Genomic DNA, 17,179 nt, shown 5'->3' on the forward strand with positions numbered 1-17,179 from the left:
CTGTAATGAAGCAAAGCATACTCGTACATTCTCAGTTTTTTTTTTATGTATGTTTTATTTAAGTTACGGATAGATAATACTACTTTTGTAATTGTAGTGGTAGGTATTTTAACCGTGTATAAGCAAATAAAATAATATTACCTAAATATACCGGGAGTATGAGGCTCCACACCATATTGTGGTTTTGTGGTTTCAGTGGATTTCACGGCAAAAAAAGTATAACAGAAAATATAATAACTTTTAGTTAAATATATGTATTTATTAACGTTTTCCTTAACAAATTATTTAAAAATAAAAATTAGATCTAAAGTCTGGCTAACAAAAGATAAGTTGGGCTAAGCTATTCAACTAAGCGCCACTTGCACCACCCCACTAACCCGGGGTTAACCAGTTATATCGTTAACCTAGTGTTAAATTGTACTGGTAACAATGGTAACGCAAAGGTTTAACCGCTAAACCCCGGGTTAGTGAATGGTGCAAGTGGCCCTAAGGAAATTAATTGGTTCGACTTTTGTTAGTGACTCTTCTAGTTACAAATTCAACTTTGTTGTTGTTTCATATCAATTTAAGCATTAATTTGCTTTGACCGATACAGTGTCTGGCGCATCATTGTAACCCATTTGGCTTTGATTTCGAGTTCCAACTTTGTTGTTGTGTGGCGCGCTCGTTCACAAGTTTTGTTTTGCCCATGTTTCTACATACTGCACAGAGCTCGGACGCAGCAGTGGCGCCGGCACCCGGTTTTCCGATGAGTTGCAACTGACCGCGTGACCTGGATCGCTCGAGCCACTTGATAACGATAGATCCGGTTTGCAGAGCCACTGTCCGCAGTGCTATATCACATGTCACATCAATAACAACTACCAAGCTAAAATCCTTTTATAACCCGTATAAACTTCATCAAAATATCTTTACAAGTTGGTTGCAAGAAGTGATTCATACAAGTGAAATTGGCATAGAAAACGACGTTTAAAATGTTTAAATGAGACTACGCTCTGCCAAGAGTACTATATTAAAGACGATTTGAAATTTAATTCAATAAGATCGTACTCAACGTACTCATCGTTCTAACCGACAATTGAAATCTTTTTCAACATTTTATATAATTGTGGCACTTAGGTGTTTATTAAAACCCTCATTCATTACTCATAACTCAACCTTATAAATAAAATACCTTCCCATAAAACAAAACAAAAGATGATCCAATATACTTAGGACATACAAAAAATTCCTGGACTGGCCGCTTAGAAAAAATAAGTCTTCTCATATATCAGAATCCAGAAACATTCAGTATGGCCCACGTACCTATGTACTCTAGTAGGTATCCAATTGTAATTAGTAATTTAACCTATAACTCCTTAAAGCCGGACATTGCATGGCAACTTGAACTCTGATCGTCTAGCCAACAACAAGTATGTAATCAATAGAAACGTCATCGTTTCAATAATACCTACTCTACTATGAAGTTACTCTACCTACCTACTTGCTACATATACAGTAATACTATCCATAAAAGTCTGTACCTACCTGAAATCCAATACCATAACATAATTTATGCCAGATGTGCAAGTTGCGGAAATATTATAAAAAGTTGGAAAATTATCGTAAATTATAGGATTATTTCATATAAAATGAAGGAAAGTATAATTTTGGAAACAGATATTCGATCCCCATACAAAAATATGAAAACGTCCGAAATTTTTCAATGTGGAAATTTTGCAATTTTGGAATCATTGGCACATCAGTAAACAATATACCATAGGTAGCTTTAAATACGATAATAGACTGATTAGTTAAAATTTTAAGCCATAATTGAATCAATCTTTTAATGTAAAATATATAAGAATATGAGGAAACGGTATTTATTTTATGGTTATACAAACAGGCCCGTTCGCCTATTCTGTCGCCAGTGTACTTTATTTAATTTATTAATATACAGAATGTGTAAAAAATACTTTACGTTACAGGCCTTGTTAAACTTATAACAAACAAATAATATTTGGTAACAATCTCACATAGATATTGGCCAGTATGTAACGGTATAACATTTTCACAGTATACAGTAAATTAAAATACATTAAAGACATATATTAACAGCATAATGATATGTTTCACCGTGTGAATAGTACTGCACGTGTAAGTGTGACTGTAAGTATATACAATTGCATAACGGGAGGTAGTATAAAACATACATGTGAGATTGAATTGAGTAATTATTCTAAACATGTGTAAATCAAAAGGGACTAAGTAATTTATCACATGATCACATGTATTACCTATAATTCATCTTTCCATATGACACGACTATTGAATCACGTATTTAGCTAGTTCAGTAAACAGAGTTACGTAAATGTATGCAGTAATAAAGTCGGCTATGATGGTTGGGATAATTCCTATTTCGCGCATGGCCGTGTTGTAAAAACGCTACGACTTACGAGTGAATGATTGAAACGTGCAATATGGCATAAACCGACTAGGCTGTGGTGTACGGTAAGGGCAGGGGCGGAGGCGGATAGATAAAGACGATCAGAGGTTAAAGACCAAAGTCGTACACAAAGTGAACAGTGAACATTACCACAACAGAGTCTGATGTTGTCAAAACAATTTGTCCAAACACTTCATCGAGCATTATGTTGAAAATATTCTGTAGACACTTTAAGTCTCGTGACAAGATCGTGTGATCATGCTACTTCTACCTATTGCTGAATGTATTATGTGTGAACGAAACTGAATATACCACCAGCTCCAGCCGCGTCCTAGTCCGCGCTTCTACACATCATAGGTATATTTAAACTTGTAAGAAGTCAGTAAACAACACATTGGGTTTCTCATCGCTCTTGCCTTAAACCACATACTGTGCAGTGGTTGACGCAAGTCGGCAAACTAGTAGGTACGTCGGCAGCACCGTCCGACAACTCCCCAGTAATGTCGAGACACTCGAGAGTCTCGACACCTATGAGTAGGTATTGAGGCTTCACGCAGTTTACTTTAGTCTTGCCGAAAATGTACAACTTATGTCCGAAGATATCAAAATAAATATGACACAGTACACGTATTAATTTCATGGCCTAATTTCATTGGAATATCGTCATAATTGGAAGAGTGATTATTCAACTCCCATCTAACAAAAGCAATGTGCATCACGAAATTGACCCAACTCATCATAAAGTGCGACATATTCGTTGATTAAGTACTTATTCAATTTATTCATGTAATTCAACATTTGATTGTAATATATTCTATAAAATAATAAGGATCATCTCAACGGGGCTAATAAACTGCTTTAGTAGATAATGACCTGTCTCTACAGTGACTATAAGATTCAAGGAACATACGATTTTTTGTGACTTGGTATTTCGTATATTGAACTTTTTTCGATTCGTTAAGTTTATATATATTTACCTAGGAACTTCGGGCTTGTGTACAAATCACGCGAGGTTCGATAGGGGGTGGGAGTCACGAAAAAATCACGACAGATCACGTTGGGGGAGTGGGGTACAAGGAGACCTCACGTGTATTTTTCTACAGTGATTTGTGAACGAAACTAAGAAAAAATACCTACCACATGAGTATAGTAACTTTTTCTCGGTTTCGCTAAACATAAATCTGCACTCGCACTGCAAATCGCACTTCAAAATAGCGAGTGTATTTTACGAGATTTTAAAGCGCGTGGCCTTGACCGATTGGGTAGAAAAATTTCAAAAAAATACACGTGAGGTTATGTGGGGGAGGGGGGTCGCCAAAAACCTGAGCAAATATCACCAAAGTAGCCGGTCAAAAAGTAGCCGAAAACACCTCGGGTGATTTGTGCACAACCCCTTTACATAGGTACTCAGGTAGGTATTCTCACACCACGCATAGAAGGAGATATATGCGTGTCTACAACCTCAAAATATGCTCCGACGCCAAAACCTACTTCAACTTGTCTTTATTCTTCACTTTTTAACTGAAATAATAATATGATATGAAAAAGCCAAATTGAGGCAAATCTACCTACAAGTGCCCATTTTTAGCGTTCTATACCAATCTTGATTCACGTCACACCTATTTTGTTTGTGATTTTCATACTGATGACCAACCCTAGGCAAGAGACCACTCATACTACTATACTGCCTCAGTCTGATACACTCATACGGTACTAACGTATATTTGTATATCGAACAGTCGCGTCTCATTTAATTATGTATGTATAATGTTTTAAACATGGTGTTATGTCAGTGATGATAAGCTTACTTGTATCCTGTGAGTATGTTGAGCAGGGTGGACTTGCCGGCGCCCGAGGGCCCCATGATGGCCGTGAGCTCGCCCGACCGCAGCCGCCCCGACACCGACTTCAGAATTGTCTTCACATCTGCACAAAATAAATAAACATTAAATAAAAAATACACATGATATAAAAAATAAACATGCTCCTACGCTAAAAAGATATTTTTTTGGGTTACCGTATCACAAAGTATTAGTAGTATGTACTAATTTAGTACCGAGTCTCGCGCCACCACTTAACCGATTCCATGTCTGTCAAAATACGAGGTTAGAGAGAGACCTAGACGGAGAAAGCAAGTGTTCTACTAACTAATATGCAATATTATTTTTGTAAACAATATTGAATGCCCGGGAATAATAGGGTACAGTAGGTACATACGTTTCGAAATCGCATAAAGTGTGTCCGTGACCAAAAACAACTGACCTTATGCACACTATTACCCATATTAACTGCAGCCCAACGTTGAGGTTAAATTATGTAGAATAAAAAAGATGTTTAAAAGGTATATCAGCTTGCTTGCTGTGCGCACTGTGTAAATACTTACAAAACCTAAGACGAAATATCTATAAGTTTGTAAGGATCCACTTTTAATTTAATTTTTAATTTAAACAAAACTGGTTCAACTAGGTAAGAAATGTACATATACATAACCATTATCTAATCCCAACTAGTTCTGCTTCGTACCAGTAAGGTACACAACCGGTCCTTATAAAGTTCTACCCAGAAAGTATAGTTGAATCATCGAGAGCGTGGAATTGCATATGTAGTAGTATTGTTTGTTTACAGGCATTCTATATTTGAATTTTCTATTTTCTTGTACTATCAGCATACAACCACTACAAATGCAATTCCATCTTCTCGATAATTCAACTATACCTATGGGTATAGGTATTTAGGTACTCTCAGAAAGATAAAACGTACCGCACGAGTGCGTAGTGTAGGTATACGTAATCATACATAGTGTCCCAAAAAGTATAGATATGGGTCAAATCGGTTATGAAACGGGATATTCTGGATATTTATGAACCGATTTGTTATTAACACAGTCGGTAGTTAAGCGGGTTAAGTGTTCAAAATGATCTGAACACAATCTGAATTAAATTACAAGAATATGTACATTTCTCCGCGTCTGTATCAGCATCAATTTCTCTATTGAAATATTTTAAGTATCAAGCCTGTTCCAAAACACAAAGTAGTAAAAACGATTCTTAAGGCGCTCTTATACTCGAGTTTCACGTTTTCAAGGGGGTGAAGCAGACGCGTGGTAGAACGGGTAGGCGGGCGCCCCGCGCGGCGCACTGCACCATTCCCGCGCAACACGTCTACGTCCTTAAGGCCAAGCCACACCGGATGCGTATGCGTAGACGTGCACGTGCACGTACGCGTCCCGATGCGTTGTATAATACGAAAACTCATACGAGAGGACACACCGCTTGCGTGACGTGTGCGTGACGTGCGCGTACGCGTGACTTGCACGCAACGCAGCTCCGACGAGACAAACCGGCTGCGTGCTGCGTGCACGCGTCCACGCACCGGAGCGGCAACGTCGCTTCGTTGCGTGCAGTGATGACGTTGTGTTTAACTGCGTTCCCTATGAGAGGGCGAACCGAGCAGGTTCGGACACGCACAGCTCGGTGCTGCATAGGTGCTGTGCGTGTACACGCGCAGCTCGCTTGTATTTATTTACAACTCGGCCGGTGCGCGTGCTGGTTTTTAATATGGATTCAGTGATAAAAGAAAAACTAATTAATATATTCGTCAATACGAATGTATATTTACAACATATAGCACAAAGATTCCAAAAAAATACGTCTTATAAAAATTTGGCCTGTGGGAACAAATCGATGTTAGGTACTAATAATACTATTGGAAAACAAGGTTGTTGTATTGTGAACTTAATAATAATATTATGTACTCTGAATTATCTCGATTCAAATATGAGACATTTTTTTCCTCTAATTGCAATGTCGGCATTCTGTGAGCTGCTTCCATTTGCAACCGGAGTATAATAGAATAGAATACCATTTATTTTAGTATAAGTAACAGTATAATAACATGATGTACTGTCGCAGGAGTGTATTTTATTTTACTGCACGCATGACCGAGCTGCAGCGTTCGCTTGCGTGACGTGTACAGCACACTGCGTGGCGTGCGCTGCGTGACGTGCGCGTCACCCGGTGTGACAGGGGTGCTGCGCACGTCTACGCTTACGTCGACGCACACGTGCTGCACACGCAGCCGGTGTGGCTCGGCCTTTATTCTGACGACATCGGTATTCTGAATTGTCAGTTCCGAGATTTTTAGTTCGGCAATTAATATTGAATAAGATTTATTAGTAAATTCGAATTTTGATGAGTACTTAATGAAATTAAAAACCGGACAAGTGCGAGTCGGACTCGCCCACCGAGCCCGCCGAGGGTTCCGTACCTTTTAGTATTTGTTGTTATAGCGGCAACAGAAATACATCATCTGTGAAAATTTCAATTGTCTAGCTATCACGGTTCGTGAGATACAGCCTGGTGACAGACGGACGTACGGACGGACGGACGGACAGCGGAGTCTTACTAATAGGGTTCCGTTTTACCCTTTGGGTAGGGAACCCTAAAAATGGTAGGTAAGACGGTGAGTGTACCTAAATAATTATTAATTATATACAATATGAGTGTGTACTTGACTGATCATGTTTTTGTAAAAATCGATTTCGACTGGCAAAACATATTATTTTTTGACAACCGGGTTTTTTAACCTAATTAGACCCCGCTGAATCCGACATTGCCGGTTGCTTGATCGAATTCTTGACTGGAAGTGAGATAGTTGATATTAAAGGTCCCTTTTTTTAGTTTTTCGTAAATAACGGTGGCGCATGGCAAAGAAATTCTTAAACATAAGTAATCTGCATAAAATTGGCTACAAGAAAGATTCCGTAAAATTTTTCGCTAGGATCAATATTCAAAGAGATATTAAGGCGGGAAAGTTAATTATAGTCACTTCTAAGGTCTCTTTTTTTAGTTTTTCGTAAATAACTCGTAAACGGTGGCCAATTAAAAAAAAATTGTTAAACGTTAATAATCTACACAACATTTTCAATAAAAAAAGATTTAGTACATTTTTAGCAGGGATCAATATTTAAAAAGATAATAAAGAGGGAAAGTTAATTATAATAAATTCTAAGGTTCCTTGTTTTTATTTTTTCGTTAATAATTTGAAAAGTATGACTCATAGCAAAAACAAATTTTACACAAATAATAAACATAAAATTTCCTACAAGAAACATGTAGAACACTTTTCGCTAGGATTAATATTTAAAAAGACAAAGCATCCGGTAAGTCAATTATAATCTATTTTAAAGTCCCTTTTTAGTTTTTTGTAAATAACTCGTAAACGGTGTCCCATAGCAAAATAGGTTTTTATGAATAAATAATCTCCATAAAATTTTCTGCAAAAAACATCTGAACACTTTTCTCTAGGATCAATATTTAAAACGATATTAAAGGAAGAAAGTTAATCACAATCAGTTCACAGGTCGCTTTTTTTTCGTAAATAACTCGTAAAAAATATTATACATAAATATTGAACATAAAATTGTCCACAAAAAAGGTTTTGTACACTTTTTCGCTACGATCAATATTTAATGAGGTTATAAGGGGGTAAGTTAATTATAATCAATTTCCAGGTCCCTATTTTAAGTTTTTCGTAAATGACTCGTAAACAGTGGCCCATAGCAAAATAGGTTCTTAATGTTAAGTAACCCCCCTTGGCTAAAAAGTGCCCTCCATGTTTAAAATTCATTTGTTTACGTAAGATGTCCGTCTTTGGGTCACGAATTTACATGTGTGTACCAAATTTCAACTTAATTGGTCCAGTACTTTTAAAGAAAATGGGCTGTGACAGACGGACAGACAGACAGACAGTCGCACGAGTGATCCTATAAGGGTTCCGTTTTTTCCTTTTAAGGTACGGGACCCTAAAACTAAAAAAAGTGACATGTGAGTTGATTGTAATGAACTTTTTTCCTTTGATATCGTTTTAAATATTGATCCTAGAGAAAAGTGTTCAGATGTTTTTTGCAGGAAATTTTATGTAGATTATTTATTAATAAAAACCTATTTTGCTATGGGACACCGTTTACGAGTTATTTACAAAAAACTAAAAAGGGACTTTAAAATTGATTGTAATTAACTTACCGGCTGCTTTGTCTTTTTAAATATTGATCCTAGCGAAAAGTGTTCTGCATGTTTTTTGTAGGAAATTTTATGTTTATCATTTATGTGTAAGATTTGTTTTTGCTATGAGTCATACTTTTCAAATTATTAACGAAAAAATAAAAACAAGGAACCTTAGAATTTATTATAATTAACTTTCCCTCTTTAGTATCTTTTTAAATATTGATCCTTGCTAAAAATGTACTGAATCTTTTTTATTGAAAATTTTGTGTAGGTTATTACTGTTTACAACATTTTTTTTATATTGGCCACCGTTTACGAGTTATTTACGAAAAACTAAAAAAGGGACCGTTAATATCAAATATCTCACTTCCAGTCAAGAATTCGATCAAGCAACCGGCAAATTCGGATTCAGCGGGGTCTAATTAGGTTAAAAAACCTGGTTGCCAAGAAGTAATATGTTTTGCCAATAGAAATCGATTTTTACAAAAATGTGACCAGTCTAAATTATTCAATTTGATTAATTTTATAGCCTTTTAAAATATGTTTACACAATTTATCAATCGTGACTGAATTCCGGATTGGTTAGATGGGTGTGTGCCTTTGCTGCCCAACTTGTTATAAAATGACAATATGACGGACGAATGTCTGAAATGTCACCGTATTTAAGAATTATTTTGCTTTTCTTCGCAAGTATGTTGAAAAACATTGTGTGTATAACATATTTGCATATTTATACTGTGATTACCCATTTTATGAAACGTCCGCTAAACTAGCACAGGTCCGACGCTGACAGTGGTCACGGGCGTACTGGCGTGAGGAATAGGCGCAAGGTATTGCCGCGTAGGGTGTAATTTAGTAGGCAAAATGTTGAATTCATCAAATGATGAATGAAAAAATTAACGTATCGATAAAAGGACAAGCAATGATGAAGATTTACTTAAAAGCTATCGACTGAAGTAAGTTTCATATACATTTTCGTCCTAGTACTTCTAACATAAGGAAATAAAGACAGTGTTAGGCATGTTTTCAACTTAAGATTCTATCGAGAAAATAATGAGCCGTCGTGTTTCTGACAAGCAATAACGTAGTTCAAGGACTGAAGTTATACATACTAGAAAATAATGCATGAAATCCTTGTAAAAGTCTGTAAATATGGTGACAAAAAAGTGCATTTTACTACACACCGCGCCTTAAACCCGGTTGAACAATAACTTCACTCCATTTGGTATGTTGTAGGTATCGAAATTATACAATAGGTAGTCGATGAAACTATATTATTTAGATAACTAGTTAAGGGTCTTAAAATCATTTATTTTATTGTCACGAATGATTTAACGTTAAGGACAAAATGTATTGTTTCAAAGTTCCTTTGCCAGCCGGTGTTTGTGATGTGCGTTATTAGTCACGGTACAAACTCCACTCCACCCTGTGTATCAAATCAACACACATTCAGTTCAATGATAATAACATCAGCAGCAGCACATCATAGATTAGGTACCTATCGAACGAGTTTCGTATGAATTTGTTTTATTCGACGTATCTTTCCTTAAATAGAGATATATCCCTAAGTAAATGTATAGATCGTGTCACGACGATGCGTGCCTTGACTCGTAATGTCATGTTATTAAAGGTTAGATTTGACAAATCTGCGCGTCATCGTGAATGACATGAACTATATCCCTGCGACACTGGCATTTTGGGCCAAAGTTTTAAACGTCAAAAGCTAAATGTTTATACCATTTGTCGTCGATAGAACTGCCTATACTAGCGACGTTTCAATGATTTCGTACATTCATACCTTAGAGCATTTAATAACTGGAGTCGCCTTTAAGAGTTTACCCCTCTGCCGAAAACCTTGCACAATTGTGCCAACTTTTGTATGGACTGACATGGCTATTTGTACGTTACGTACAAATCATGTAGAAATAGCATTACATTTGACGTCCCCTCCCCCGCAAAAATCGGCAGACTGTTGTGTACAGAATTTGACAGCCATGACGTCTCCAGTTACTAAATGCTCTAAGATTCATACTATCTTATAGGTACATAACTAAGGTACGGTACTACGTAATTACTTTCTCAGATAAATATGTATTTAGTCAATTAGTCATACAGTTTCTCCCTGTAACCTACTAGGATTGATGTTAGCATAAGTATGCATGGTCAAGTAAAACTCTGTGATGAACGTTGTGTTGTTGTTGTAAGCAAGTACTAATTGCAAATTTTATGAGAACTGCCCTGCATAAAAAGATAAATCATGAGCCATGGGTGAAAAACCTAGTCCCAAGTTTTTGTTATACATTCAACGTCCATCACTGAGTCTTTTAGTTTCTTGAGTAAGACATTCACAGCACCAAACACATCTACATATATCACTCCTATATAGCAAAAGCGATAGAGACGGAGATATACGAACTTTGATTCCCAACTTCGCGGTTCCGTACACATCACTTCCACCTGCAAGAGTTTCCAGATTTCCTTCACAACTTTTAGAGCTATAGCTCGTCAGAAACGAATGACACTGCCCCACTACCCATATCGGCAATCGCTACAACCTTGTGCTAGAAACGGTATATTTCGAAGGTAATTATGACATGACTTGCAGCGTCCAATTGTACATAAACGCAGACAACCATACAAATATGTACTTCTAATTCTTACTAACTCTGATGCGAATAACATATGTGAATTATATCGATTCAACTCACTATATCGATTCAACTCACTATATCGATTCAACTCACTATATCGATTCAACTCACTATATCGATTCTGATGTAGATTTTGTTAGGACTACGTTTGTATGGCGAAGCGGTCGTCCATTACCCTCTTAACATTCTCGGTATTTAGTTCTTAAAAAGTTTTACCAATTGGCTAACGTTCCAAAAGCCATACTAGACAACAAAAAAAAAGTTTTACAATTGTGTCTAATGCAGCTGTAAAACACCTTAAATATTATAACCATACTGTCTCCTTACGTCCTCAGTCCTCACACATCAGCTTTCACCTCAGTCTTGACAACGGTGACATCGCGAAAGAGAAAGGCTTCAAATAAAGCAAATACCTACGAGTTGACACTTAAGTACCGTGATTTTGACATATTATCGGAAAACGGTAGAAGAGTTGAAGGCAGATCACTACTGTATCTCTGCAATAAAAATATCTATATGTAGGTACATTAGGTACACATTTATGATGTACTTGTAATTATTTATTCGTACATCAAAGTTGTTACAATATGAAAATTTCAACAGAGCCTACGGTAATGAGGATATCGATATTGATTATTATTAATCTGCAGATATGAACAGGTAGCGCTTATCACTATCATAATGCACGTGTAGTCACATCCTTTTACTATTATAATACGCATTTTGTTTGTCAATCAAACATTTTTGCACGGCATAGAGAAATAAGTAGGTAAGTTTAGAGAGTTCACTCTATACATCAGTTTCCTAACTAAATAATAATAGGTAAGCTGTATGGGAGATGTGATAAAACGTATAATACTTTTAAAACTTGCTTAAAACTTATAATAAATAGGTTTTTGTCTATGTATGGAGTGAGCATTCTAAACTTTTCTCTACGGTCGCTGTAACTTGCCAGAGAGTCCATAAACTCTCAAAAGATTTAACTAAGTAATTATCGAGACATATGTTTTTCGCCACGATGGAATGGAGGCGGTGTATGCGTTTAGGGAGAGAACCTGTTTGTATTTGTAGATACACCAATAAAATTGTCTTCATTATTTGCAAACCGCATTGGCCGATATAGGTTAGCAAGAAACATTGAGTTTGCTCCACATCCGACCTTCAAACATACTGGACGACATGTTCTTCAAGTAGACTGCGGTTGTAGATAACACCATATTACGAGGGTCATGACCCTGCTAATTATCTAAATGCAGATGCATCTTTATAACTAGGGCTGACAATGCTGACATTTATAGATAATAATTATAATGTAATGACTTAATGACATATTTAAAAGGCAACGCAAAAACCTATTATTATCTCTAATAGGCAAGTGTTAATTCATTTAAGAGTCGATTAATAATTACCAAACTGAATGATGGGTTTTCCGTGTAATTTGCAAGGCTATTAGAAATTGCAATACATCGTATTATTTAGCGCTGTCAAATGCCCATTACGAAGTCCTTACCCAAGTAACACACAAGCAGGATAATAGAGTAAAATTATCATCTTATTCAAATTAAGACTGCATAAATTTTGTGTATAAGCGGTGGAAATTACTAAATTCGGAATAAGAAAATATGTGGGCCTAGTGGGGCCTATATACCAATAAATGCTGAATAAATTTCGCATAGTATCGGTTTTGCATATTAAAGCTGAATAATACTTATTTCTTACACAGTTAGTCAGACATTATTCAGCTTAAAGCATTTGTGGTTACTAAAAGCTGCATAATAGCAGCATTAGCAGCAATTAGCTGTATATATTTTGTGTTGTGGGATATTAAGCAGACAATATTAAGAAAAATGTGATAGTGGCTACTAAATGCTGAAAAGAAGCGTCGGTGAAGACTTTCAACTGTATAAAAGCGGTTGCAGTTTCTGTTTTAATGCTAGTTTTTGAATAAAGGTGGACGCTATTACCGGAAGCTGTAATGAAATCCACATATTATTTGTTATTCAGTTGCTGCATATATGGGTTAGTTATGGCTTTTATAGACATAACGTCTGAATAATAAATACTAAAACAACACTTATACTTAAGTTATAGCGATTTTAGTACACATATACTATCTTTTCTTGCTAAAAGCTGCAAAATGAACGCAATGAGAAGCGCTATTCAAACTACTGCTTAGTATCAACAAGTGCGCGGTGGAGAGGGTTCCGTAGCTTTATACACGGTCAACAGTGCTACTTGAGCCTGATTGCTTTGTGCTTGAGCGTGTTTTTATTTTATTTTGAACGCATCTTGCGTATTTAATCTTTAATCCAACCATTATTAAAAAAATCGAGGTTTAGTTTTCTTAACAATTCTCTTCGATTGGTTATTTTACACAAGATGCATTGTCGTTTTAATGACGCAAAACAATTGCTAGCTTCCATCGTAAACACTGTTAACTGACTATTTGCATACCTTACTGCAACGAGATAAAGCTTACCAATGGCCATTTAAGGTTGTTGCTAGTTGGCAAACAATGTGTTAAATGCTAGTTATTGATATTGTTGCATTAAAAACTTGTAGACTGGACTGGGAATGAGAAAAATTAAATAATCACCCCCATTAAAATATAGCGAAATCGATTCTCCACAATCGATCAATCGATTTTGAGCAGACTGTTTTTATGAAATGAAATGAAAATCTTTATTTCAGGCAACTAATGGCCCATACATAAATACCTTAAAACTAGCATACATATTATATAAAAATATATTTTAAAACTAAACTTTAAAAAACTAAACACTACATATCACATTATGGCTGTGATGCATTACGCAACCCCGCAGTGTCAGGGAGCCGGCCGCGGAACCGCCGAAACTTGACACCCTTCGGCCAAAACTCCTCCTTGGTGAAGGTCGCTAGATGGTCAGTCGGAACGCTCACCACAAACGAATTAAAATTCGCGTTTTTAGGTTTCAAGTGGGTCTACTCATACCCATCCCACACTATACTCGTACTCATACCTAAACAATACTGCCCATACCAAACTATACTTGTACTCATACCCGTGATACCCGCTACTAATATACCCGCACCTTCGCACCTATACCATATTCATATTCATACCATACTCGTAACCACACCATACTCATACTATACACATCTTCGTACTCACTTCGTACATCGTTGCGTATACCTTTACCTACTACATATTTGTCGGAACTGATAACGGAAAAAATAACTGTGTAATCTGCCGTGCCCCCAGATTTATCATATAACTTAAATATTATATCGCGTTTATAATATTAGTAGGAAGTAGGATTGAATATTGCCCGTGTTACATACCTATAATGTTTCTCATCAAACTAGTGAGGATCTATGTGGTTTTTACTATTTGTGTACAGAACCCTAATAGGCTTTAAGATTGAGAAAACAATTACTATTATACTGATGTTATTCAAAACTTGTTGTTCTAAAACCATTATTATCTAACATGTAGCTTAGTAACGCGAATAATGTGAATGCATATTCAGAAATTTAGCACAAAATAGCTGTAGCAGCAGCTTATATTCAGCACAGTCGGACGCCATTACGGTTGCTCATATTCTAACCTCTACAATTATATAGAAATTGAAAATGGGCTGAAAATCCCATTTTTATTCATTTATGAAACTAGTTTTATCGTAGCATAACCTGTTAAAGTACATTTTCTATCACTAAAACATCTAAACACCGCAAAAAAATTACAAATTTAAAAGTGGAGTAGTAAATTTTCTATATTTACTTTTTAAACAGTGCATTATTTACGCGGCGCTTTAAAATTTTAAATAAAATGTATATATATATATTAACAGTAAAGTCGCATGCGCAATGAAATTGAAGTTATGTTAACATCAAATAAATATATGGGTGATGTCCTCCTTATTTTGTACGCAATGAAATTGAAGTTATGTAAACATCAAATAAATATATGGGTGATGTCCTCCTTATTTTGTAAGTATTCACGAGTTCACAAATTAAAATGGAAGACAAATCATTGATTTAACACAAATATCTGAATATATTTTCTGTAAAAGTGCACGTTGGAACCAAACGCTTCATAACGTGTGAATAACTGATGCATTGTGTACAAAGCTGGATAACTTTGGTTTAAAAGCGGTATAGAAGCTTTTGACAGCCTCTATACAAGTGTTATTCAGCGATTCAATATGTGGGCACACACTTATACAGTTATTACATTACTGTTATTCAGTAATAAGCGGCGTGGGCTAGCCCACTTTGCGCCCAAACCTTTTGTATAACGTCTGTATAAGCGCTTATACGACGATATACAGCTACCTTATTCAGCATACAGTACGGCATGCTCTATTATTCAAACAATGTTCAGCTACTTTTGTGTTACTTGGGTAATACACGCACCAGGCAGTCTATAGCTGCCACTCACATAATACTTAAATGTAACCCTCAAAACAAATAATTCAGTACATCATCCGAACAACAACGGTGGCAGCCGAGCAGATATAGGTGAGCGCGGTAGGTACGCGTGTTGCTCGTTACTCTAAAAAGGATTGTCAAATATTTAAGAAATCGCCGTGCACCATATGTGGCTACTCAACTGCTCGCCGGAAAGCCGGTTGCGTGGGTGCAACTGGCGTTTCCTCAGCTATTAAAACAATTGGTACATACTACGTAGAGGCAACCCGCATGACCGCGCGTTGTAGCTGCCAGCCGAGGTTGTTAATGCGTGAACATCAACGTACCATAAACAATATAACGTTACGTTAATATAATAATATAAAGTATACCAAATGACACTACGGTTACGGTGGAATAAGGCCGAAAGCAAAAAGATGTTACTTATATCAATGTAAGATAATCACAAGATAATACATATCCCGGTTTATGCTATCCAAATGGCCTATGTATGAATTCTCGACGATTAACTAGTTTTTAATTTATTTTTTAGTATTTTCTTTGTATTAATGTATTTGTGTCTGACATTCATCCTGCATACCTGTGTACCTAATTGTAACGCTGACAACGTATAATTAATACAAAGCGAAGCGTCTGGTTGACGTAACTGGTGACCGAAGAGCTGGCGGCTACCTCGCACAACGTATCAGCATTGCGATACAGCGAGGAAATGCCGCCAGCATCCTTGGTACAATGCCTCAAGGGCCTATTTTAGATTTAAGCTAGTTATTAATTTAGTTTAGTAGTACCACTGTATATATATTGTATGTAAATAAATGATAAAAAAAAAAAAAATACAAATAAATGAATATGAATATGCTTATTAATTTTGTACAAACAGCAGCAATGCCTCCTACTACATGCTTACTCATATTATCAGATTCCCGTGACTCAACCGATTGTATCTCTATTACCAAGCGATAAGATTATGTAAATCTCAAGTAGGATTCTGATATGATTTTTCGCATCAAAATAAACGGATTAACCACAGTGTTTTCAGTTCAAAGAAGTATTGAATCCGATGTACTCGGATATGCTTGGGAAACTTAACGACAGAGGGCGTGAAAACCAATTTTATAAGTCTTTCAAATCTTGTATAATCTGTGATGCCGCATCCATCTTTTTCGTTATGCGCAATTAACAAAAGAAAATAAATAACATAATAATTTAGTTTTACTTATTGCTTGCCTGTTAAAATATTTTTGGTTCATATATCTAATAATAAAATATTCATTGAATGTTTTTTCTTTAAATTAGTCCATTTTAAAATCATAATTTGCACAAATTTTAAGATACAATTTAGATAAATATGAAAGGAACGGAACGTTATTGACAGACCCGCCATAACGTTTTTATTTCAATATTTTACTTTCTTGTTATCCTCGATGCTTGAAAGTGCTCTGAAACGATTCTCTTGTGATTTTATACGACTGCGCTTGCCCTGGACTCTGATAAATCTGTTTTTATGTGAATATACCTGGTGTGCTCAACGGACTCTGATTTGCTGCTTGGATTGGTTATTTGCGACAATGGTTCGAAACAGTGCGATGTGTTGTGTACCTAATTGCGGTAAAACGCGTAAGTATTCATATGAATATTTTTCATTTTCAAGTGTGGGGCAATAATATTTAACCCTGAAATATAAA

General features: G+C 36.1%; 1 protein-coding gene across 2 annotated transcripts in view; it reads right to left on the reverse strand.

Moving 5' to 3' along the window:
* The window catches only part of LOC134792256 (ATP-binding cassette subfamily G member 4), a 47,000-nt gene that overhangs the window by 14,237 nt on the left and 15,584 nt on the right, over positions 1–17,179 (reverse strand). For both annotated transcript variants that reach the window (XM_063763528.1, XM_063763524.1), the window contains one exon: positions 4,234–4,351. In XM_063763528.1, coding sequence (XP_063619598.1) covers positions 4,234–4,351 — 118 coding nt within the window. The remainder of the gene's footprint in view (positions 1–4,233; positions 4,352–17,179) is intronic.

This window comes from Cydia splendana, chromosome 1 (assembly GCF_910591565.1).
Source record: "Cydia splendana chromosome 1, ilCydSple1.2, whole genome shotgun sequence".
NCBI classification, from domain to species: Eukaryota; Metazoa; Arthropoda; class Insecta; order Lepidoptera; family Tortricidae; genus Cydia; species Cydia splendana.